General features: G+C 37.7%; 1 protein-coding gene across 2 annotated transcripts in view; it reads right to left on the reverse strand.

The window, feature by feature from the left end:
* Nucleotides 1-18,759: 18,759 nt before the first annotated feature.
* Ppargc1a (PPARG coactivator 1 alpha) overlaps nt 18,760-27,101 on the reverse strand; it is a 90,373-nt gene continuing 82,031 nt past the window's right edge. Inside the window, exons 11-13 of one of the 2 annotated variants that reach the window (XM_027386968.2) lie at nt 24,079-24,200; nt 23,583-23,734; nt 18,760-18,863 (exon numbers count right to left, since the gene is read on the reverse strand). In XM_027386968.2, coding sequence (XP_027242769.1) covers nt 18,760-18,863; nt 23,583-23,734; nt 24,079-24,200 — 378 coding nt within the window. The remainder of the gene's footprint in view (nt 18,864-23,582; nt 23,735-24,078; nt 24,201-27,101) is intronic. The other variant, XM_035453318.1, reaches the window with a different exon arrangement.

Consider the following 27,101-nt stretch of genomic DNA (forward strand, 5'->3'; position numbering starts at 1 on the left):
TCCACGAAAACAGCTTTCATCCTCCTTTTAGCCTCTTTCTTTTTCCCTTTTGACAAGGAAGAGAGCTATCAAGTGTCTGAAACATTTTTAATTGAACTTATAATTCCTGGAGTCCTTGTCCTCACTTCTTCCCTGGCATTTACCTCAAGATCTGCTCCTTTTCAAACAACGACCTGGCACTGGGCTGAGGCTTCCAAATGTTAACTCCCTGGCACCATTCCCATAGGTGCTGAAGGGTTTTTTTCCCCTGATTTGCACACAATCCCTTTCATTCTGATGCTTATCAGGGTCATCTGGGCTTGTTGCCTTGACTGCAAGGTGGTTTGGAGGCCATGGCTGAGGAACAAAGTAGGTAAGTCTATTGCAGGCAGTCTTCAGCCCCTCTCACTGAAGTTTATGGTGAAACACACAGACTTCCCTTATTCTAACTGCCACTGTCCTTGGACATAGTCTCATGATGAACTCTTACTTATACCCCAGCTTTTCAAAGTGTCTTTAGGTTCCTAGCAGCTCATTTATGTCATTTTCATGTCCTTGCTCAGAGGAAATTGTTAATTTAATTTTTTTTCTTTTGTGGAAAAGCATCCTCTCGCCAGGTGTTATGATCACCATTTAATTCCACCAGAGGACCAAGGAATGAACTATAGTGTCTAGTCTGGGAGCAATATTTGTTCCTAGATTCTCTGCCTGATTCTTACTGTTTTTTCTTTCTTTTCTTTTTCTTATTTTCTTCTTTCTTCTGTGTGTGTGTGTGTGTGTGTGTGTGTGTGTGTGTGTGTGTGTGTGTGTGGTTGCCTATGGAAATTAAAAGAAGGCATTGGATCCTCCAGGATTGGAGTTACAGATGGTTGTGTGCTGCCTGCCAGGGTTTCTGGAAACCAACTTGGACCCTCTGAAAGAACAACTAACTCTCTCAAATGCTGAGTCATCCCTCCAGCCTCTCTACTTGGTTCTTGGAAAGCAAATGGAGCATGGTAAGAGAGAAAAGAAGATAGGAAAACAGCAGTGAGAGAAAGAACCATTCATCTATTTCTATTCCGTTCATTAACTCACAGAGGCAGACTATGTGAAGCTGGGAAAGCTGGGATAGGAAGTTTAGTGATGGAACTGATGCGACCCTCACCTCCAGAGAAGAGCATCTGCAGAAGACAGAGAATCTTTGCCAGCAGCACAGAAGCAGAACCTACTGTTTTAGAGGAATATGTGATACCAAGGGAAGGTTCATGCTCAACCATAGACTCCCAGAAGGGGCATCTGAATTGGGTCATGATTGAAACATCTACCCGAAGGCAGCTTTGCTGTGTATCAGACAGAGTGACAAGTACTACACGCCTGTGCCAGCAAAGAGTTGGAACAACCAGGACATTGAAGTATTCTTGAGGATAGGCAGAGAAGGAGCTTAGGGTTCAGCTGAAAAGGACAAGTATTAGTTATCCTATATTATGTATTGTTCTAAATATGTCACATTTGATCTTTAGAACATGTTATTCAGGAAATATAATTATTTCCAATATAAATGTAATATCCCAGGAGTTATATATATACTAGATCAAGTATTTTATTGTAGGTAAGCCTTACTCAAGAAACTTGATGCTTAACATCTGCAAACATAAACACTTCGGTAGAAATAAAAGATACCACTCCACCCAGAAGGAGCAACTTCTGTTAAGTTTTGTAAATATGAGGAGTACTGTCAGTTCCAGAATCTTCAAAGTAGCAATGAGTGTGCAACTGTAGCATAGAAGGATATTTAAAATATATACTGATACTCAAAATAACTGAAAGATAAAAGGAAGCTAGGTTAGGGGTTTTGAAAAGCAAAATCAACAAGGTTTGGTAATGAATCTGCTGTGTTTATGAAATGCAAGGGAATTTATCATGACTCCTAATATTTGCCTACTTCAATTTGTTTAACTCTGAAAAGAGGAATTCAACTGGTGTTTTCCATTTGGGGCCTGACTGTGTTTATACTTCAGGGAGAAACTCAAAGTGATATTTCCAGTAGTCAGTTTCCTATGTTTTTAAAGTTCCAGTGACTTCCATTGGACAAATAGATTCAGAAGTCACCTCCACAATCTCAGGGAAGTCAATGCTAACACATTCATTGATATTTCTCAAGGAGAGGGTGCAGAAAGGCAAAAACAACTGATAATAACAACTTAGGGGGTCAGCATAAGAGATTCAAGTAAAGAAAAGAGGAATACAAAGTAGCAGGTGTAGTATCAAGGAAAACCCAGAGGGTTAATAGACAGATACATTCTTCTGTTTTCCTGAGATGTCACTACAGGGGGCTATCTGCCTTTTCATTTTAGAGATGTAGTAAGAGACATACACATTCATAAGGTGGTTGCCACTGGCCAGTGTACAGGAAGAAAGCCACAGCTTTTCATTCTAACCCATGCCAGAATTGCTCTGTTTGTCTTTGCTTTTGTTTTTATTTCCTTGAACCTCAATGTTGAGAATATGGCAGGAGAACTCAACAAACACATTGAAAACTCTCCTTTCAATTTCAGACTTTGCCTCAAATTTCTACTTTCTTTCTTTTTTCTTTTTTCTTTTTCTTTTTCTTTTTCTTTTCTTTTTTCTTTTTTTTTTTTTTTTTTTTTGGTTTTTCGCGACAGGGTTTCTCTGTGCAGCTTTGAAGCCTATCCTGGCATTTGCTCTGGAGACCAGGCTGGCCTCGTACTCACAGAAATCTGTCTGCCTCTGCCTCCCGAGTGCTGGGATTGAAGGCGTGTGCCACCAACACCCGGCAATTTTCTATTTTCATAAAGACATTATGCATTTTTCAATAAGAAAAAGGGAGTGAGTATGTATACTTTCTTCCAGGTTCTTCTGTACAGATGATGGGAGGAAATGTTCTATCCACCCCTGTCAAATGGGCTTTGTCTTCCCATTTATCTACTGAAGACACTGAGGCTATAAGACAGAAAGAAATGAGTAAATCTAGCATCATATACTATGATGTAGTTATGTCACATTCTGTAAACAATGTCTGTTTCTATTTTGAAGTTCATTGCATTCCACCACTAAAAGGATCATGGAGGGCAATTTCATTAATACTTAGAAAAGAGTAGGTTGATTTTAAAGTTTTGTTGTATATATTGGCAAAGTAATATAATGCTACTGCATTAGTGAACTTGGCAATATCTTTGAGGAGATGCCAGTAATTGAGAAGTAACTCTATGGTTTTTTAGAGCGTTAGTGCTTTCTACCCTCAGAACAAGCCTAGCATTGTGCAGGGGCCTCACATCTTGTGTTAGAAAGGAGTTAATGCAATCATTATGACATGCTGTTTTTATTCCTTACCTGGATAAGCCATAGTCTAACAATGCATTCAAACTGCTGCTGATGGAAGCTCCAACTGAAACCTGTTCTCTCAGATAAGTATCTTCATCCCATTCATTGTAGAGGGGGGAGAAAGTCTTACTGCAAGCAAGCATTTTCATATGCGTTGGTTTGAGTCAGAGATAAACTATGCCTGCTACAAACTAATTAATATCAGTCACCTGGAAAGTGAAAATTGGAAGACAACAGGCTTCTTCTTGATAAACAGATTGCTGGGTAAGGGATGCACATGAATGTGACAATTCATTTGGCCATAGAAATAGCAGAAATGAGACATTTTTCAAAGAGATATTTGGAAAACTTGAGCAACTATCCCCAGAATTCATCCATTTGAGTACAAGAGAGTCTTTTGCACTACACTTCAAGCTTCTCTAAGCTGCCAGGATCAGCAGAAATCTGTAGGTCCCCAGGGATGTACCCTTACAACAGTAACCACCAGAGTTGCCCAAAATGAAGAAAGAGTGTCTTTGTACCCACGTCCTCAGGAGCCCCCTTTGGCTGACTCAGGTTGCTCCTGGGTAAAGAACCAAGATGCTTGGCCTGAGTACTCTATAACCCAAACAATCCCAGTCAGAGCCACAAAGGTCATCTTCTGATGCATAGAAGGAAGAAGCACATAGCTTTCCCTCCAAAGGTGATGGGAAGTCATGGCACTGATGATAGCCCATATTCTGCAAAGATCACAAGAGGTTAACTCACCGTGGTTTTTCTGCCCCTGAGTGAGGACTCACAGTACTACCTTAACAGTCTGTTGTGGCATGGGGGGAAAATCCACTATTACACAAGTATTGCCTACATGTAACTTCTCAGAAAAGTCTGGAAGGTTTGTTTGTTCAAATAAAGAGTCATAAGTTATCATTAATATTATTTTCAGAACAATGACACTCTATAAGTAGTTCAAAAATTACATCTTCTGGGGATTGTTTTAGGTAGCCATCAAACTCTACCCAGTTTCATTTGATTCTCTATTCAATCTGCCAACATCCATGCCAATGCCATGAACAAAAATAAAAGCAAACTAACAACTCTAAATCTGATATGATAATATCAGTGCTAGATGAAGAAACCAGAAAGTATGTATGAGGTCTAAAATCTAGGCAGAGGAGGAGAGCCTGCAGCATAAATAGCACAGTAGCTTAGTGGTGAATAGTGGTGTTTGTAAGCAGATGGGTACCAAAACTGTGAAGGCTCAAAATTGTGAGCATAATGGCAAGAAAAAGATTTTTTTTACCACTCCTGTATGCACCATTCTACACTTCATGGAGTATCTCAGTGCCTGTAGAATCCTTCCTCTCGTCTTACTTGGGCAAACCTTTCTATGAACCTGTGGATATTTCCTTGTTCTGCACTCAAGTCATGGTGTGCACTCATTTAACCTCAATTTGCCTGTGAACAGGGTAGCTTTTGGGTTTATTTTTGTTGCTTTCATGATGGGATTGCTGTTTGAGATGTACTAGCAATTATTTTAGTTTTTCAAATATTATGCATGTCTCTATTCTTGAGTAGGTATTCCTTGGAGGTAGGAATGAATAGATTTGCCCCTTAGATAATTGGCAAGGTTCTTAAAGTCCATGTTCAGAAAAAGTTTAAGGGACCTAGTTAAATTCAGTCTTGCTTGTGAAGTCAATGGCACACTGTCCATATGTGTACCCTTCCCCTAAGCACACACTATCTCTGTGTTTCCTGTCCTCACCAGGTAGTGAGGACTTGTGTGTCCATAATTTCCTCACTTTTGGCCTAAACGAACTAGCTCTCATCATGAAATGAACTAAGCAAGAACATACAAGAACTCAGTGTAATTTATTTTATCCCAGATTAATTTAGTGTACACAAATCACTAAACGTTTAGCTCTCAATGTTAATTGTAAGGTATACAGGAGGTGGTAAAGGTAGACAGGGGAGTCTGGTAGGCACCACTAGGATTTCTTGGATCTCATGTCTTAGAAGATGATAATGGACAAGGACACATGGTAGAAGCAGAGACTGTTTATTAAGCTAGAAAATGGACCACAGCTGGGGAAATGCTAGAAGCTCAGTTCTGCTGTGCCTAACAAACTGACTCCTTATAAGTCATTGCACAGATCACTTTCCTGCATATGCTTTCTCTGTTTCATGGTGACATTAGTGAACAGGATGTCTAGTTTTTGTCTGTGCCAGCTAGTGTCTTTCATATGCTTATTTGGGTCTCAGTCTCTGTCTGACTCTATTGATGTTGTCCTTTTTTCAGGCCACATCTGATGGGCCATTAGTTATTTTTGTGGTCCTTATAACTCAGGTTGTTCTATGTGGGTCTGTTTTTATTAAGAACTTTTGGTTCATGTTCTGGTATTCTGTGATACCAAGAGACTTCTCTTGTAATGGAAACAATTCTATCCTCATCTAGTCTGTCCCGATGTGTGACCTGAAGCCAGGGTCTTACCACCTGTGGCTCTGGCCATCCTCTTTATGTTCTCCGATAATCACACTCAGAAATTTCTGACAGTTTTAATTCTTTAAGCCCCTCTATATATTCAAATGAAGTGTGCAAAATCAACCAGTGCAGGATTTTACTTCACCTTCTTAGGTTTCTTTGAGTGCAAAAGCATGATGGTGGAGAGATGTGATTTTGGGTGTCTTACTACTCAAGATGATTCATTTAGCTGTCAAGAGGCTTGCAACCCACCCATGTCTTTCACACAACTCCTATTCAGTCCTTTCCCTTGGTCTAAGAGGAGTCCAGGAAATCTGTAGCAATGGAAAGCTATGTAAATTGAATGTTTTCTATGTGTGTATTATGTAATGGTGTGGAAAGACACCAAACTTTTCCCCTCAAGGCCATCTCCTCCTAAAATGCAGATATTCATTGATAATCTGCAGTGGCTCCAGATACAGAAGGACCAGCATATCATAGAGTGATACCCTTCAAACAGACTAATAAACCAACAGTAAGCAAACCCATAATCCAATTTTGATCCTGGTTTTTCCCAGAATAAAATGTTGCACTTTCCCCATTAAGCTCAACCTCCTTCCAACAAATCTCTTCTTGCTTGGCCCGATAAGTGAATTATGAAGACATTGTTTCCTATCAAAATTGGTGGGAAAACCCTGATGCAGACAGTTCTCTTTCTGAGCACAATCTGACCTATAGTTTTGAGTACCAAACCACTCTTGGGGAGTTTCAAACTAGAATTCAGCAAAAGAGATGGGAAACAAGCCCATAATATGTTTCAAGGTACACACTGCATAGTTATCAGATCATAGATCTAAATGTCATTGCTGTACATCTTATTTGCACATTCCAAACCAATTCAATAGGGTTTTTGTTTACATTTTTACCTGCATGCATGAAGAGCTTTGGAATACTCTAACAATTTAGAAACATATTTAGTTTGAAGAAGTTCAATTAACTTAAGTTCAGAAACTTGTGCTCAAACTAGTAAGTATTTAACTGGTTCTGTTATGAGAAATAATTTCTTCAATGCTGGGCTTCCAAGTGTCCTCCTTGGAAGGGCATGGCCATGTTCAGGTATATGAGGATGGTACTCTGAAGAGCCTAGCAGAATCTATGACTAACAAAAGAAACACCCCCCCCCTACACACACCCCTAGGGTTTGGTTTTCACTTTCTGCTATGGTTTATAACATTTCTTTCTTCAGAACAACTTTATAACAATCCATAAACAAGGCAAAGGCGTGGGCCAAAGGGTCAAAGACTGGTAAATACATTTAAAACCATGAGCCAAATTGAAACAAAAGGAATATCAAGAGTTCAGTGAAGAGTGGTTAGCTGGGACAGAGGACAAGCTTCTAAGGCAATTCTACATGCCTGAAAGAAGGGTTTCCTTCCATCTTCCCCAAAAGGCTCAATTGTTCTGCTTACATTTTTTTTTTTTTTTTTTTTTTTGGTTTTTCAAGACAGGCTTTCTCTGTGTAGCTTTGGAGCCTATCCTGGCACTCCCTCTGGAGACCAGGCTGGCCTTGAACTCACAGAGATCCTCCTGCCTCTGCCTCCCGAGTGCTGGGATTAAAGGCATGCGCCACCAACGCCCGGCTTGTTCTGCTTACATTTTATAGAAGGTACAATTGGCAAATTGCAAGAAGATATAAAAAGTAGGAGAATATTATGAAACATTGCAAAGCCACAATGTAATTCTGCATTGTGCTTTTGTATACAAGAAAATGTAATAAGAGAAAAAGTCAATAAAAAATACATGAAAGCCATTGGGTAGATGGAAAGGAGACAAAAGTGACTGTTTTCGGAACAGTATTGTGAATAGAGAGATGACTCAGCAATTAAGAGCACTCCTGCTCTCGTAGAGGACCAGGGTTCAGTTCCCAGCACCCACATGTTGACCAACAACTGTAACTCCAGTCCCATGGGACCTAACCCCCTCATCTGCTGTACTCAGGCTCTGCATGCATGTCATGTACTTACAGACATGCAGACAAATACTCAAACACTTAAAATACAAAGAAAATTGAATAAAAAGAAAGAACAATTATAAACATAGTGGGTAAAAATGTTAAAAACCTATCAGTTTGAGTGGCAGCTTCATGTAGCTCCTTCCTGTTACTGTATATATTTATGTTTATTGCCAATTAACATGTAACTTTTTCACCCATTATGAAAACCTGAAGTCCCAGGTTTTTAAAGATTAAAAAACAATGGATAACTTCCATTCTTCAGTACTTCTCAATTTTAGACGACCTCTTTCTCCCTGAGCCTGACCACAGATTGGGATGAAACCCAAGCTTTACAATGTTGAGTACTGAGCCCCCTTCTCCCTCATAGTAAACCTAAAATGTAAGTATGGGAAGGTTAGCATGGTAGAGAGAAACCCAGGTACAAATATTACAGAATTCTTAAGGTGTTCTCAATGACCCATTCACATCAAGGTAGCCATAGGAATAAGAAACACCTGGTCAAAGGATGTCTTCTCAGTATGTCCACTGGTAGTCAGGTACCCAAGAATTAATCCAGAAACTTCTAAATTTGCTTAAAAATTATGGAGAGCTACTGCATATGATGTTTTTGTTATTTCATTCCTCAGTGGGAAGGCATCAGCATCATAGCCCACCAAATCTCCTGGATTAACAATGGCTATAACACACACCTATTACAGATTCTTCAAGCCATTTGAAGTTTTAATTAGAAAATGCTGCAAATACACACGTTGGTTCATGCAAATACAATACTACTGAAAGAGGCTGTATGCCGTATGATAACAGCACAAGATTCTTCCTCTCATAGAGGAACTCTGGCCTCTCTCTTCATAGACATTGATCATATGGCTGGTTCTAATTTAAGGATATTTTATGTATTTCTACATTAAGACTGTCTGAAAATGATACACATTTATTGAAAATTACACTTTACATTTTGATCTTTTCTTAGAATAGTGTTGTTTTTAACACAATATTCTCTTACAAAGTTGGACCTGTAGGCAGACTGTAGTTCAAAGTGATCCCTGAGCTCATAAAGGAAGTTACAGAATTCTTCAGTTTCCTGTACTTCCCAACTGTGAAGGCTCAGAGATTATATGCATGGGATGATTTCTGACTAAATTATACATTCACATTCTTATATGTTTATTGGGATAAAAATCTCCATTTCCCATTGTTGTGCAGCAACACTTCAGACAACATAGCAAGTAAGAAATTGTATATATGAATGAGGCTTCTAAAGAGGTCCTGAATGTCCTATTGCTGCTCTTAGGAAACCTACATTTTAATATTTTTTGTACTAGTAGCTAGATGTGGAACAGGATTTCCATCTACCCCTTTCTGCTCCTTGTACAGATTGTATATTGGAATTTCATCCATGTAGAATGGAAGAATGTGAACTATGAAGAGCTTTGATCCAACCAGATGGAAAGAACACTACACAAATATTTAAATCGTCAATTACCTCTGACAGATTTTTTCCATTTAAATATCAATATTTTATTCCTGGGGTGCATTTTACATTGAACAACAGGGAAATAAGTTTTGAGGCCAGTTTAACTTTGCCCTGTTCTAAACAGTAATTGTCTCAGCCAGCCCTCCATTTCCTCATCTATAAAATGGGAAGGGTTATATTTCTCCCTTATCCTTTGGTTATAGGGACTAAAAAAGTGCACTGTTATCAGCTAGGCAATGTTACTGCTGAGATGGTAAAGCCATAATAAGTGTTAGCTGATACCATCATTCAAATTTTCATTATCTTCATGTTCTCATAGCCCCCTTATCTAGAGTTTCAATCTGAGGTAGCTTTTCATGTGTGCCTTCTGTTTTCAGTGAAAGATATATGTGAATTTGAATGGAGGAAATATAAGGAAAAGTTTTAGGTCTAGCCACACCATTATCTAAGTTCAAATTTTGGGAAAGAGCAACAACCAGGTACATCTCATAGTGGGAAAAAAAAACTCTTAAGTTGATCATGTTTCTAAATAAAATTTACATGACAAATTAAGAAGAAAAAAGTATCTTTCAATATCCCCAATACCACAAATTTGCACATGCTTATGTTAACTAGTAGATACGGCTTTTAAAGGAAGTTAATGTTAACATCTAAATACTGAAAGTGTGCCAAGATCCCTTGATGCAAATAGCTACTTGGAGATGGCAAAAATGAACCATTAGAAGAAAAAAATTAATCTTCCTTAAAGGTAAATAAAATACAGAATGCTCTTTGTGTTATATGAGTGGTGAACCTTATATTTTATAACTGTACAAAATTAAGGCTTAAATGTTGAATCTGAAACCCTATGTATGCCTCTATCTTTCCAACAGCAAGTCAGATCCTGTAAGCAAGCACAGAGACAATCACACACATGAAACCAGACTTAAAATGTCCATTCTCTTCTTGATAGGTCAGATACCTACCTTTACAACCTCTTCTGTTTATGCGACCTCATGGAATGTGTAGACATAAAAGGCAAATCAGATCCAAGATATCTTTTCCTACCTTGCTTTGTACATGATGTTCAAAGGTGTTTGATTAACCTTCTATTTACTCCTCTGTTTCCTTCAGATGACTTTTCCACTAAGTGATTGTGTGATACACTGGCACCATATGACAAAGGACCTCTTGTGAGCTCTTTATGAATTATTTCATTCATTGGGCTCAGGCACTTGTACATCACTTTATATGCTACAATGCACCTGGTATTGGAAGTGGGAGAAACCCAGCAGACATAGGCACCTTCTACACTGTACATGCTGAAGCAAAATAATGGGTAGTGAATTTGAAGCTTTCCCTCCAATTATTTTTTTCAGATTTTTTATTTGAGTTAGAAACAAGATTGTTTTACATGTCAATCCCTGTTCCCTCTTCCTCCCCTCCTCTCCTACCACCCCCCAACTAAAACCCTACCTATCACATATCCTTTCTGTTCTCCAGAGAGGGTGAGACCTTCCTTAGGGGGTCATCAGAGTCTGTCATATCCTTTGGGATAGGGCCTAGGCCCACCCCCATGTGTCTTGGCTCAGGGAGTATCCCTCTATGTGAAATGGGCTCCCAAAGTCCACACCTATGCTAGGGATAAGTACTGATCTACTAAGGAGGCCTCATGGATTTCTGAGGTCTCCTCACTGACACCCACATTCCTAGGGTCTGGATCAGTCCCATGCTGGTTTCCCAGCTATCAGTCTGGGGACCAAGAGCTCCCCTTTGTTCAAGTCAGCTGTTTCTGTGGGTTTCACCAGTCTGGTCTGGACCCCTTTGCTCATCACTCATTCTTCTCTGCAACTGGATTCCAGTTCAGTTCAGTGATTAGTTGTGGGTGTCCACTTCTACTTCCTCCAGCTGCTGGATGAAGGCTATAGGATGGCATTTAGGTCAGTCATCAATCTCATTATCAGGGGAGGACATTTAAGGTAGGAGAATGAGAAGGGGAGAAGAGGAGTGGTGAGGAGGACATGAGGGAGCAGAAAGATTGAGTCAGGGGAAGAATAGAAGAAAACAAGAAAGGAGATACCATAATAGAGGGAGACAATTTTTGTTTAAAGAGAAATCAGGTACTAGAGAGATGTCTGGAGATCTATAAAGATGACACCAACTAACAATCTAAACAACATAGGAGAGGCTACCTTAAATGCCCTCCCTTGATAATGAGATTGATGACTGACTTATATTCCCTCCAATTATTTTCCTGTTGGAAATCTCCATTGCAATTCAAATCGTTGGCTGAGGGACACCAACATTCACTAAACACCAGGATGCTTTTTCCATATCAGTATGCAGAAGAAAATTAGAACATATGTAATTTGATCATATGTTATATGAAAGTAATGCATCCATATCTCATGTTATAAATGCATATTAATAATTTCCCTCTGTGTGGTAGGGCAACTAATCCTCATTTTAAGGGGGACACAGAGTCCTGCCAATGAATAGAGATGTGCTTTCAAAGGGTGATATCTCTAAGCAATATGAAACATTTAATGAAAGGGTGTGCTTATCAAAGGAAATCCTGCTAAGTGGTTAAGTGAAGAGGAAAAACAGCTTTACTTTGTAAGTATTAAGTAAGACTTTTACATGTTCTGTAAAGCCATTGTAAGAATAAGCCAGGAACCTGATTGGAAATGAAGTGAGAAAGTGGTAATGTGAATGAAGACAGGACCAAATTATCAGGAACACCAAGTCAATCAAAGTAAAGTACCTGTGAATTTCCCTAACGACTTGCTGGAGGGTATTGTGTGGTAACCACATAACCATGGCTGCTGCTTCTCTCATCAATTAGTATTGTTACAAAGAAACTTGACTATAGAGCACCTTACAGCCACAAAAATAAATTCCCTCCACTTAAGTAGTCTAATAAGCTATTTAGAATTTAACCACTTTACATTCTTTCCTTCCCATTTAATTTCAGCTTTCATTTGAATGTCATCTTGCTGAAAATCCATCATAACATGTGTAGTGTGTGTGTGTGTGTGTGTGTGTGCGTGCGTGCGTGCGTGCGTGCGTGCGTGCGTGCGTGCGTGCGTGCGTGCGTGCGTGTGTGTGTGTGTGTGTGTGTGTGTTGTGTGTATGTGTGTGGAGGGGAGGGGGCATAATGATCCTAAGTGCCCCAATGCTCAAAGCCCAGCTAAAGCACAATATTTTTTCTCAAGCACCCTAGAATTTCCACTAATAATTCAGCTTCTTCCAACTAGAAGTTAATATATGAAAATATATGAAAATGGTCAATATGCAAATTCAAATATCACACTAGCTTGTTGCCTTCAGTAACTGCTATATGCATAAATTTGAAACAATATAATATTTTAAGATTCCTGGTTATAATTATGCCTTGGTGTGCATATGCGCATGTGTAATTATGTTCATTTAATTTAATCACAAAACTACTACAGGATCATTTGATTTTTCTCCTCTAAAAGTTCTCTCACTTTTTGCCCAACTAATTAATTCCACTAAGCCCCATCTGTAAGTCTTCTGGTCACAGGCAAGGAATGTTAAACTAACAGGGACATGGTTGCATTGCTATGGAATTGTGGACAGTAAAAAGGCACTGGGAGGGTGGCAGCCTCTTGCCCTTAGTCAGGGAGCCTGGCTATGCTTTTCAGTAGAACCGGATCTTGGAAATATTCCAATTTTATGTTCATTTCTTTCTGCAAGTCCCTGGTACCCTTGAATGCTGAGAATTTGCCTTAAAGCAATCACCTGATTGCACAGGAGAAACCTGGAAACCAGCCCATGTGACCCACACATTCCACATGCTTCACTGGAGTGCAGCTTTGGGGACAGTGTGTAGTTACAGAATCTCATGGGATAGCTGAGAATAAGCTAGCAGAGGACATTTAACTTTATGTGCTAGAAACACTGATGGTGCCTCAATAAGCAGTATGAAATGATCATGGAAGAGATGAAGGCTGACCTAAAGAGGACTGAATGTTAGCATTCTCTCACCAAGGAATCTATGGCCTTTCTCACACAAAAGCTGTTCCTTTCCTCAACACATTGCCAGAACAGTGGAAAAGAAATAGGTTGCTTTGTACCCATCAATGGAATCTATACAAAATTTTTTCCTCAGGGATTAATTTAGCTTTTGATTAAATCTTTCTGAGATTTAAATCATGTTACAAACCTCCTAGGAACTTCTTTCTGAGTTGTGACCTTCTTTATTACTCTATTTGTTTGATAAAGCACAAAGATTGATTTATAATGGTGTACAGTATGCTAGAAAAAGAAAGGGCCAAGGAGAAATTGCACAAAATGAGATTGATATAAAGTAAACACTGCAAAATTGGCTTTATTTCACATATTCCATAATTAATACTGTACATCTAGTAACACTAGTATCAGGTGAGTGTAATAATAATATTTGAGTTGCCAATTGCATCCAGTGATTTGCTAAATAACCCTACAAATAAGAGAAAACTAGCAACACTGAAAAAGAATTTCAACTCAATATCACATTGTATATGATTTAGCCCATTTTAATATGGAAGACTTTTGACATGAAAAAAATAAGCTATTTCTATCAAGCATTCAGTTACTTTTGGTTTTGATAAATGATTTTGCCAATAGTATCATCAAAGATAGAAGTGGTTTAACTTTATGAATGCAGTATGAAACAAGTCCTTTATCTCCCTCCCATCAAGATGTTCCAATGCCAAGCTAGAAGTTAAGACTGCTTAAAATCCCAAACATCTATCTACCCTTCCCCAAAAGGTTTATTGGGATAAATAGTTAACTCCTTCCAACCAGAAGATAAAAAGATGCCCGATACAATATAAGTGAGAATGGAAGGTGAGTTAGCTGTGGTACACTCCTTGGGTCTCAGAAATACTTAGGATCTATAGTTGTAGGTGAATGTAATATTTGAATAATGTAACATTAAGTTTTTTTTATCTTGAATGTTGACAAAGTATATTAATGAGTTTTACTATTTGTATAGAATGGAAGTAATACCATAAAGAGTGATTCCTACGTTAACTGGCAGATTTTTAGTGCATTTTAATGGTAGTTTCATCACATTTCATTATTCAAAAACATTTTCTCTTGAAGATTTGGTGGGGTGAGTGGGAGAGGATATATTTAGTTGTGATTCTCTCAATGCTTTGTTTACACTGTTCTTGAAAAGCAAATGGATGAGTGCAGAGGACCATACAAAATCAGGAAAGGCTGTAGTAACAATAATTCTTTCTGTCTTTAAGGCCATCACTAGCTCAGCAGACAGCCTGCAGGACACCCCTGCAGTTGCCCACCCATTCCATATACAACCTGGTAATACGAATAGCACAGGGCCTTTATCCTGATACATGTCATTGAAAAGTATCTGACCCACATTTACCTGATAACCCTCAAGGCAATAGCTCATTCTTAAAAGTATGTACTTTCCAGTGTTACTTGCACAAATAAAGCTAAGGCATTTAATAAAGTCCCATGCCACTTTTCACCCTCTCAACCTTCATTATAGAAATCAACCACACCTGCCTTTTACACTTTGAAAAACACTAGGCAAAACATGGGAGGTGCACATGTCCTCAGAACTAAATCACATCCATTAACACAGAAAAGCAGGAAGAAATGGGGAGAGCCTGAGAGGAAATTGAATAATAAGCAATGATGTGTACTGATCTGAGAAACATGCCAACAATTTGGTTCCGACAAATAAGAAAAGCAGAAGTAGATTTGAAACATTCGTTTCCCTTTATTAGCTCAGTGAGGCTGATGTGTACTGCACATTTAAAAAAAATCACAGGAATTTTCATACAATGAATAAAACCACAACAATACATGTAGAATTGGCAGGTGGAAAAGAGCCAGCAAGGGCTCAAACTAATCGCTCACTTTCCCTCTTCAGCATAGTTCAACCAACATATTACACTTTCACCTACAAATCTTAATGTAGCCCCATCAAATCAGCAGTTTTCACATTATTGAAAATGTCTGTCACATAGGTACAAATTTAGATTCGTCACATTATATTACATGGCTATTCTAGGTCATCTATAGAACAGATCTTAGACTACAGTGATTGAAGTTCTCGGTACAGCCATCAAAAAAGGACACATGATCATTACCTACTATTAGCTCACATCTAAAGGCATGAAAAGGTTTCCTTTTTTCAACTGACCCAAACACTTTACCCCAATAGTGCCAAGTTCCCCCTCTGCTGCTTTAAGTGTTGACAGCCCAACTGTCGTTCTCAGAGTCCTTTACAAAAACTGATTTTGCTGCACGGAAAGAATTGTTCTGCTACATTTCTTTTTTTTTTTTTTTTTATTAAAAACCCCGCATTTCTAAAGCACCAGTTCGGGTACCAAAATTGTAGATATAGTACTTACCACAGCATGAAGGCAATGGCCCATGGTCATCTGAAAGTCTTATAGATCTATGCTGAAATTTGCCTCCCATGATGTTGGGGTGCATGTGTTTGTTGGAAATATTCTTTCCCAAAAGAAGTAAAAGGAAAACAAAGAAAAGATAGGAACATAGCTTACAGCTTATATTTTGATGGGCTACCCACAGTGTCTGCATAAAATACAAAAGCTTCACTAATTTTAGATGCAATTTGAAGTCCATGGAGGAAAACTATCTTCATGGTAACAAGATTGGTCAGGCCAGAGGGTGAGGGAGACCAATGAATCCTCAACATGAAATCTTAGTGTTGTCTTTTGACACGTAAGAAAAGAAACCATGTATTTCAGTCATGTCCATGACCCAGGGCAAACAGAGAACGTATTTAAAGTTGGATCACAAAAATTTAAAGGCAAAATAGAGAACGCGTCTGGTCCTTAAACACATAACAGGATTTACTAAATATTGATTTCTTAAAAATAATTTATTGCTCTTAATAGTCTTTTTTATTATTATTCTACAACAGAAGATACTCAAAATTCAGAAAGAAAGACTGTAAACTTTAGTTTGGCGTTCACAAAGAGTTAAAATACCTGCATTGAACCTACAGAACAAGAATTAGGCGGATTAAAGATGTGTTACTGTTGTAACGCAGAACCTGTGAACACAATTCTTTTATTTCATAGTTATTTATTGCTTTCTATCTACTTAGAAATAATAAGCCAAACACTTGAGCAAGCATCCGACAGGACAGACAGTGGATTCACTCGGAACACAATATGCTGGTGATAAATGAATGCAGCCATGAAAATTAGCTGCATTGGCCTGGGGGTGAAACCCATTTTGTAAGATCGTGTTGGGTGAGAGAAAGGAAAAGAACAATTAAGTAAGTAGTAGGTCTATCACATCTTCCAGAAAAGTCACGTCAGCCAAACAGTAAACGCATCTCAATTTGGAAATCAAAAACATATTCCAAACTTCAGTGACTTCCATGGCAGCAACTCCACACTTAGATGAAATCCTGATGCTCAAAATGGAGGTTTTTTTCTGACATTTATTATTATTATTATTATTAAATTTAGCAGAAGCAATGTCACCACGAACAACATCATGGTCATGTCAGAGGCCATGCTAGTGAGAGAGGAAACACTGCTTCTGTGAGAGCCGAGTTTCCCAAATGAAGAACTTACACTCCAACCTGACAACCGCCATGCACCCTGGGTAGAAAGTCTCCACTGGCCTTATTATTTTCATCATCTCATAATTTATAATAAATAGGCTATCTGCAACTGATAAATATGTCTCTTTAGTAAACAAAGGAATGAAATATCAGTATTTATACAGGATGTGTAACTGTAAAAAATACAGATTAAATACCATCATCATACTCTGCCAAGGGAAAGAGATACTGGCTTCAAAGATAGTCTTCAGACACACATTAATTATTGTAAAAATCATACTGTAATTATTACCTTAGCATTTTGTATCAAATTAAAATCACAAAAATTAAAACAAAACAGCATTTTAAAAAGATTTTTTGACCTCTAGTTTCAAAACTACTGTTGATAGAGAAAATAAAAACATTTCTTAATGGTTCCCCATTGAGAGACTTTACATAAAATCATGATATTGTCTAGAAAAATTTTAGATGAGAAAATTTCATTCCCCTAACAAATCCAGTGTATAAAACTTCAAAGAAAAACAAGCAACAAGAAAATGTGGAAAAATATCGCAGAAGTGGTTAATACCTTTAGGGGCCTAGAATTTTTGTTTTTGTTGACAAGATGCTTAGATCGAAGCTCCTAAGAAGGGATGGATGTGCGTGAAGCGTCATTTTGTTGTAGTTGCACTCAACGGACACACACACACACACTGTCTTTTGTTTTGTTTTGTTTTTTTTACAATCAAATATATATAAGCAGTAAGTTTAGCTTCTAAATATGTTAGTGTACAATAATTGTTTCACCTCATAATTACATTTGATATTCTTGATTAAGAAAAATTTAGCAGTTTTGAAAAGAAGGCTGCATTTACAGTGCATAGCTGTAACAAAAAAGAACATAGTTGTAGAGTATGTACACAAAATAAAAATACTCCATTTAACATCTGTAAATACTTAACTACATCAGAGAATGTAGCAATTACATTATCTGAACACATCCAAAGAGTTCTACTCAATTCTCAGTAGTCACGTAACACCACGTCTGCTCCTCAGAAGGAACCGCTGAAAACACTCCCCGCTTGACCAATGACAAGGCTTTTCAAAATTTTCAGTGGAAGATCAACATTTTGGACATATACATAGGTGTCAGGACAAAGGACGAACTACAGAAACTTCAAAATGTTAGGAAAGTTTAGCATCTGGTGCCTGCAGTATCCTCTCCCACCCAGATTCCATGGCAAAAGGAAAGAGAGAGGGAGGGAAGGAGAGAGAGAGATACAAAGAGAAACAGAGATAGACAGAGAGAGAGACAAAGAAAGAGAGAATATTAGTTCTATGGAACCTGTAGTATCTTCGGGATTGTCACATAATCATTACATTAAGAGAGAGAGCTTGCTGCAGGTTGGTTTTGCACTTTCTGAAAAGACGGTACCGGAGGCTGACGGCAGACATCAGCAGTGTCATTTTAGGGTGGTTTGTGAGTTTTCTTTCCTTTTAATTTATATATATTTATTTTCCTTTTGTATAGAATATGAACATTTTGAAGTTCTAGGTTTTAAGTGTGTCTTCATGGAAATGCTGCCATTTGAAGGGGTTTGCCCTTGTTCATTCTGGTCAGGTGCCCCCAAGTCCTCACATGTGCACACATGTACTTCCCAAACAACTACACACACACACACACACACACACACACACACACACACACACAGAGTCACCAAGAGCCTCCAGGGAAAGCAAAGCTGACACCCATGAATAAACGTGTGCTTACTGATTATCATTCCATCTCTTGCCTCTTCAGCAGCTGTGTTCATGTAAACCGTTGTTGTTCTTGTTCTAGTATGGTTGCTGTTGTTTTGACTTATGTTTTGTACAGAGAGTGTAAAGTAGGAGAAATTCCTAAGTATGACTTGCAAGAGTCTTGGGAAAGGACACGCTGTCCCTTGAGGTATTGACCATCTCTCTGTCATCCTCAGCCAGGGAACATGTTACCTGCGCAAGCTTCTCTGAGCTTCCTTCAGTAAACTATCAAAATCCAGAGAGTCATACTTGCTCTTGGTGGAAGCAGGATCAAAGTCATCTGTATTTGAATCTGAAAGAAACCCAAACCAGGTTAGATGCACCCTTGGCTGGTGGCCTTCAATGCAATTCAAGATACCTGGCTCAATTGTAATGCAGCTAATCAATGTATTTAAAACAATGCCTGAATTTTATTGAACATATAAATGTAAATATAGAAGAGAGTAGTTGGCTTTCAAAAACAAAAATACCTATTGATTCATTGTATACCTGAGAACTCAGAGTACACAAGCGTAGTAGATGTCAATATTTCTTTAATATTTAATATCTTTATAAGTGACCTCCTTTCTCTTATCTTGGCATTTTAAGTGATTTGTCATTGGTTCCCCAATAATTTAGATGGAAAGGCACAAGTAAAAGCTGAAAATAATTTTCCCATTCAATGGATTTAACTTTGTTGAGCATAAAATTCAGTTGATTTGGAGGGACAGAGATCATTCTAGAATGTCTTGGATTTTTCATTTGGTTCAAATCAGATTTTATGCAAAATCCCACATATTACTTCAAATAACTCCTTTAAAACACCTGTGTTTAGCAGTATGTGTAAAGTAAGATACTGTCTAACATTTCTAGCTCAATTTATATCTACAAAAAAATGTAGATGGTATATGCTGGTCTTATAAGTGAGAAACAGTTTCTTGGAAATACAACCAAAAATCTCCTGTGAATGAATTACTTTCTTGGAAAGTATTTATTTGAAAAGATATAAAACCTTTCAGAAACACATTAACAATTCTACTAACTATATAAGCATTTCACAATTTTCCTAAGCTAAGTTACAGTACAAAAATCCAAATCACATGACAGCCGGAGTAGAGAAATATGGAAGCATAAATCCCAAAATGAAGACAAGCTTAGCTGGGACTGGGGGTATAGCTCAGGGGTAGTGTGTACGGCAAAAGGCATTAGGGGGCCAGGAAGGACAATTTTCACTTTTTTATGGAGGGGATTTAGAGTTCAGTCGCCTAATGTTGGATGATCTAAGGGTAACTAATCTAGAATTTAATGTTATGTATCTCTATTGATAAATGGACAATTGACAATGTGAGACAATATTTCTCAATAGTTTCATTACTATGATGGACTTCACATACACACCTACCTATACAAGAACACACATTATGCCTCTTTATAGGCATCCAAAAAAGATTTTCCTGTTGGATGAGACATGCCCTGTATGAGACGACAGTAGGAACTCCACCATGCCCCCTCATATTGAAGGATTGTTGGAACACAATAAGTTATGACAAAAAATGGGAAAATAAACTAAAAATCATTCTCATTATTTTTAAAAGAAACTGTTTCAAATAATGGTTGCATATTAATAGAAACAAAAAATAACATTTGCTTTCTTAGCACCTGGAAAACTGTTAGCAGCAGGTAGATAGTCAAACTAATATTGTTAAATGGATGATTTAATCTCAGGCACCCACATACTATTAAAACCATAGCTGACAATATTCACATGGATCTGGAAGTTATTGACCAATAAATGGCAAGAAAAAAATGTAAAGCTATGTATATACTATCTGATAGTATAGTCTATTGTTTGAGTAAAAAAGTAACTATGAATGTATTATTTCAATTTTTATATATGCCTGAACATGATTTATGTGTATTACTAATACTTAATTGAAGCCATTATGTTCTTATCACAACAAATTCACCCTGTTCTGATCCTGTCTTTCCTGATCAACACTTTTTAACATTTATATTTATTTACTTTATTTTATATGCATGGGTATTTTGCCCACAGGTATGTATGTGCACCATGTGCCATTGGCGGCCAGAAGAGGGTGTTGGACCTCCTGAAACTGCAATTATGGATGGTTGCGAGCCACCATATTGATGCAGGGAATTGAACATAGGCCCTCTGAAAGAGCAATTTGTATTCTAGAGTGCTGATCCATGTATCTATCCCTTCTTAGTATTTTTTATCAAAGCCTTTTGTAAGAGTCATTTGCTTATATAACAGTAAATAGAATCAATAGATAGAAATTCCTAACTCATAGAGTAAATTTAAAATCCTGGCTTCACCATTATAGGCCTAATCAAGTTACATTAATTTTTCACTCTCACTTATAAAACTGGCTAACAAATAGCAGTTGCAATCATCATATTTTCTTCTAATAGTATTATAGTCATCATCAGCCATTTTCTGTGGTAGAGAAATAGAATACATGTGGTGGGATAATTTCATTTGGAGAAGCAAACAAAACAGTAAAAGAAAATACAGGTGGAATCGGTCCAAAATAATGATAGCACATTTTCCTGTCTCAATAAAATTAATATATATGTATATGTATATGTACATTCATACATATATATACTTATATCATGTCAGTTTTGCTTAATTTTAACATATATATGAGTTTCCAATTCCTTTATGTATGCAGTACATTGTTATGTTCCTTTTATTTAGGGATCACATATAACTTGAAACATCTAATTTAAATTCTTCATTGAAACAAAGATAACAAGACAAGTGAAATTTTTATTGTACTCCTAAGCTAGATCCTAATGGTAATTTTTCCATTTAAAAAGAATCCTATATTTCTAACTTCTTATTGCTCATACTTTTAATCATAGCCTATTTATTTTATACTAGGCGCTGTGATATCAGCTCCTCAACAAATATTTAATATGCCTCCACAACAAGTGAGTTGTGGAGTTATATTATAAAGAAATAACCAGAAGCTAATGGAGCTGAAATGCTTATTGAAGATCAGCAGTGAGGCAGGTCTCAAACACAGGTTGATGTGACTCTTATGCGTGGGCTCTTTTGGCTACCTCATGAATATGTTCAGAACAACCACACCTTGATGGCACTGATACACTTTAGGGAATTTGAATATCCCATGCTCTTGCATATGCATCAAAACTGTTTTTTAAAAATCGGTGAGTGAGCTTAGCAATGGCAAAGTTTTCATGGCTACTAGCTAGGGCAGTGAGATAACGAGGTGAGAAGAAGCATTCTTCTTAGAAAAATTTCAGGGAGGCACCAGTTCAATTTGAAAATACCATTCAGTACTCCCTCTGCAATGATGAATCGTGATCTAAAGACCCCTCTAGGTAGCTTGTTTTAAACTCTAGATGTTGTGAGAGAGTAGAAACACACTAGCCTTCAACACTGAAGGAAATAAGTCAAATCAACTCAAGGCTTCAATCTGTCTTGACTGTTTTTATCAGCCAACATTTGAACAAATGACTTGCCAGGTTTTATATTTTCATCCCTAGGCCTCTATCTCTCCAGTAGTCAGCTGCCGCTCCCCTGTTTTCCCTCTATCTATTTAGGTTGTGAAGTGAATTATAGCATATTCCCCCTGAACAATGCACAGCACCTATATCAATTACTCCAGGAAGACACAACTGTACTGGAAGGGAAAAAGAAATCCCAGTATTTGGTATATCCTTTTTGTCTTTATACTGCAACAGAGCAATTGTGAATGGATAGCTAATAATGCTGAAGAATAGATGTGCATGCTAATTTTATGCTTATTATGAATTAATTTAAAATAGTCATGATATGCACATTTGCCACTTTTCTTCACTCCTTCCTCAAAGAATTAAAAGGCATATAATGTACATGTTAGATAGAGAATGGCAAGCAATGGAACAAAATGAAAATTAGAAAGAACATTAAGATGTCCATTGTAGCATATTTATAATATCAAAAATTAAAAATTGAATACAAATAGAGTTATAATGAATTAACTAACTATAATGATACTACACACCCAGCAAAATGGTATGCATCCATTAGAATATGGCATGAGTTATTTTTGGTCCTGTGAATCACATCAGGGAATGAATATGTGTATTACTGCTACAAAGGGTAGAACTGAAGCTGTTTGTACAGGTAAAAGCATGCATTTGCACATATATAGCATGATCTCCACTATGGGAGCAGAGGAACTCTAAGACAAAATTCTGAAAACAGTTGGTAATACTGTCATCTGTGGATAATAAGCTGATCAGAATTTAACTTTTCACCTAAAGAGCCTCCTGTGAGTAGGACAAAGTAAATAGTTATATATATTTAATTTTAACCATATGTACAGGGCATGATAACAGTACATATCTCCTATTGTGATTTTTGCTCTCAAATGACAATTGTTTGCTGAACTTCCTATACAATGTGCAGGATCTAGAAACACTCCACAAACTTGGTTTTTTGTTTTATTTTATTCTCAAGAAAGTAATTATGTGGTCATTTAGGTGACGGACTTCAGCTGTCTCTTCTCAAGTATAATTTAAAGATAATGAGAGTGTTTCCAAGTGCTTGTGACATAATAAAGAAGGAAGAACAAGCCCTTGGCACACACTGTGCCACAAAGCAATGACAATGCTTGAATTTATAGGAAAGGATTGAGAGTAGGTGTGGCAGGCAAACACAGACGACAAACATAGGCATGCACAAAACTTGAATAAATGTAGATACAAATGCATGTAACACATGCACACATAAGACAATACCTCTACCACATACAAACACCACCAATGGCTTAGTATCTATTTACAGAGTCCACAAACAGCTGACATTAAAGATCAGACTTAAGCACCTTGCTTCTGAAACAGCCTCCTATAAAAACAAAAGAAACTGTATTCATTTATTCCCTTTTGGAAAGCCAAGTGATGGCCTAACCTAAGGTGTCTGTGGAACATGCTAACTTGCATTTTGAGCTTTATGCTATGTATTCACCTTTCCATGTACAACAGTTATATACCGTACCTAGGTCTGCATAGTTGGACTTGAAAAATTGCTTCCGTCCACAAAAGTACAGCTCAAAGTCAGTTTCATTCGACCTGCGTAAAGTATATCCATTCTCAAGAGCAGCAAACGCATCACAGGTGTAACGGTAGGTGATGAAACCATAGCTGTCTCTGCAATGGGCAGGGAAGAGGCATTCAGAGCTGGTTAGGCAGCATTGGCAGAGAGGACTGCAACCTCTTCTACTCTGGGAGACATCACTGGTACCAGCATCTCTGCCACCACATCCATTTATCAGTGTGATTGTCCTGTCAGGCAGCTAAATACTTATTCTGAGACAGGAAATCTCAACTAGAAAGATTAATAAATAGGGATGAAAGAAAATAAATAAGGTTCTGAACTCAACATGTCATCTGTCAAAGCACTTACATTGGCAACTCCCATCCCAGTAATCTTAGGGTCATAATTTTTAACATACGTCAGCTTCTAAACAAGAAATAATTTTGAAGATTCTCACCCATCATCCCGCAGATTTACTGTGCATTCCTCAATTTCACCAAAAACTTCAAAGCGGTCTCTCAGTTCTGTCCGCGTTGTGTCAGGTCTGATTTTACCAACGTAAATCACACGGCGTTCTTCCTATGAACGACAAGGAAGGGAGATGCTTTTTCTAGCTCTGGAGACAAAATGCAAATGTGCCACTAGAAGCATCCATGAACATATGATCGTGCACAAGCACTCACAGAGTAAACCAAATAAAATACCGCACAAGAACCAACTTTGACTTTTCATGCCTTAATGTCAGGCTCTTTATTCACGCTTAAGCTTTCTTCTCCACAGATCTTCTCTTTTCCACTTCTTCTGTTCCACTCTTGTCTTAGAAAAGACACTCATTCAATGAGTTTTTTTTTTAATTACCAAAACGATAACCAGTACATATGGAATATATGAGCTCTTATGCCTTGGTTATTATTCTTCAGAATTGTTACAACAACTAACCTGGCTTAGAAATTACTTAATTTCCTATCAACTCAGAATTCTAATCAGAAAAAAATAAACAAAATTTGACATCCTCAAAGCGTGGTTCTTAATTTCTAATTACCCCCCAAAAAACGTCCTGAAGGAACATGTTCAAAATGTAACTGTTGGAGTTTATGCATATGAACAGTAAAACAAATGGGAGAAAAGCCTCGATTCTCATCATTTGTATCAAGGATACAGAGCAGTTCTAAAGTACCACTCTCTAAAGAGAAACATTTGAGAAACAGTCTTCAAATGTAGGCCACTTTTAGCCACATGTCTCTGAGGAGTAAGAGCCAAATGAAAAAGGATATAAGTTTTACTTGGCCAATAGATCAGTCCTATTTTAAGAGTGGACTTGAGGTGAGGCAGCCTCATTTCTACAAATGATGTCAATACAATCATAATGTTGAATTTATTAGAAATTTATAACCTACAAAACACAGGAAGACTATGTTGCCTGAAGATAAGTTTCCTTTTCATGTGGGGTTCATTCTTAATGAAAAAAAAAAAACCACTCTTGAATATCTTGTTGTAGGGCAGGGGCCAAATGGAATAATGTCTCAAAATTAAGGAGAGTTTTAAAGAACATTTGGAGCAAATACAGGTACTGTCCTTATTAACTGGTTTATGTGTCTACAAGGGTCTAGCAAAACAAAATGAACTTGACTTTGCAAAGATTTAAGTAAAATCAAAGCAAAGTCTGGGAAACATAGAGCTAGCATAAAGGTCCAGCTGCCCATGAGTTTTTGTCTGGGTATACTGAGTGCCTAATTCTTCGAAGCTGCAAACAGCATCACTTCAGGCTTAAGGCAAAGAGAAGTCCGCCAACATTTACTGGCAGCCTTTCCTTCTTCACAAGCATTAGCAAATGATTTGCCACAGAGTGAGCGCTTCATAGCACCTCCGAAGTGCAACTGATCAACCTGCATGTTTTGTAGCTTTTTCCATGGCCTGTTCATCGATGCTTACCCACATTTACTATAAACAACACTACTGAATATTTTTGTCAGGGAAGGGAGCTCCTCCAAGCTTCAGATAACCAACTACCTTCTAGGCCTCTTCATCCAGAACAACCTTGCTAAACCACACTCTCTAGCTACACACCAGGAGGCAAAGAGAGGGCACTGGATCCTTGGGGCTAGAATTATAAAGAGGCAGTAGCATGTGAGTGCTGGGGACTGAACCCAGGTCCTATTGAGCTTAATTTACCTCTTTAATCTCTTTCCAATTGTCTTCATTATTCCCTCTCCCCTGTGCTGCACTTCCAACATTTCTTTATGGACTAGTTCAATACCTTTCAACTTAAAAACTCATGTCTATGTTTTCTCACTCTTATTGACTTTTTTTCACAGATGGAATAATTTTCAATAAGTCAAGAATATTTGGTCATGTCATTTGCCATCTAAATTAAATGTATTAATGACTTCTAATACTTCTGATAATATATCTAATTCACTAACAAAACATAGTAGCTGAGCCCTGCAAAATCTGGACTTTTCTGCATGGGCTTTTCTCCTACAGCTCATCTTTCCCTGACTCTAGTTTTTATGCCAGAAAGAGGCCCCTAATTACAGTGTGATCACTCCATCCCAAAGCCTTTGCATAAGGTGTTCCATTATAACTTGGAATATATTTCCTAAACTGTACCCTAAGCCCCTCACACTTACTGTCTAGAACTACATTAAGTTCCATAGCTGTTTCATTTGAGAATTCAGGTGAAGTGCTACTAGCTGGTCTTAAGTAATACATGTTTCCCTGTAGTTCTCTGTTTAAGTACAACTAAATCATTATAGTTTATTCATTGTTCAATGCCTCTCTCCCTAGTACAATGAAGAATTCAAGAAATTAGAGGCTGTATCTGTTCTTTACCCTAATTTATGTTAAGTATGAAAGAGAATCTCAGTAAATAGTTAAGAGTAAATAAAATAAATTAATTTTTAATTTTTCATGTGTACAACTATTTTTCCTGAATATTTGTATGTTCAACATCTGGGCAGCTGGAACCCATGGAGTTCAGAAGAGGGCACTGGATTCCCTGGAATTGAAGTTATAATGGTTATGAGTTAAACCAAGCCTATATCCTCTTCAAGAGAAAAATGTGCTCTTCATAGCTACATGTTCTCTTCCATACTCAGTTAATACATTTTAACACTAGCCCATGCCTGGGTGGCCTTTACTCTCTGAGATAGTCCATCATAAAGGGGATATTATATGAATGTGGTCCTCTATTAAGGGAAAAGCTCTGTCTAGGCAGCTCAGCAGAGTGATTTACTGTGGTGATATTTTGTTTAGCTAACAAATAAAGCTTATCTGGAGATAAGAGAGCAAAGATAGCCACAGCCCTAGAGGCCAGGCAGTGGTGGTATACCCCTTAAATCTCAGCATTTGGGAGACAGAGGCAGACTGATCTCTGTTGGTTCAAGGACACCCTGAGCTTCATGAAATTGATCCAGTCTAAAAGAGAAACAGAGCTCACACAAAGGTGATCTCAGCACTTTGGAACCCATGTCTTTAATC

Source organism: Cricetulus griseus, assembly GCF_003668045.3.
Source record: "Cricetulus griseus strain 17A/GY chromosome 1 unlocalized genomic scaffold, alternate assembly CriGri-PICRH-1.0 chr1_1, whole genome shotgun sequence".
Taxonomy (NCBI): domain Eukaryota; kingdom Metazoa; phylum Chordata; class Mammalia; order Rodentia; family Cricetidae; genus Cricetulus; species Cricetulus griseus.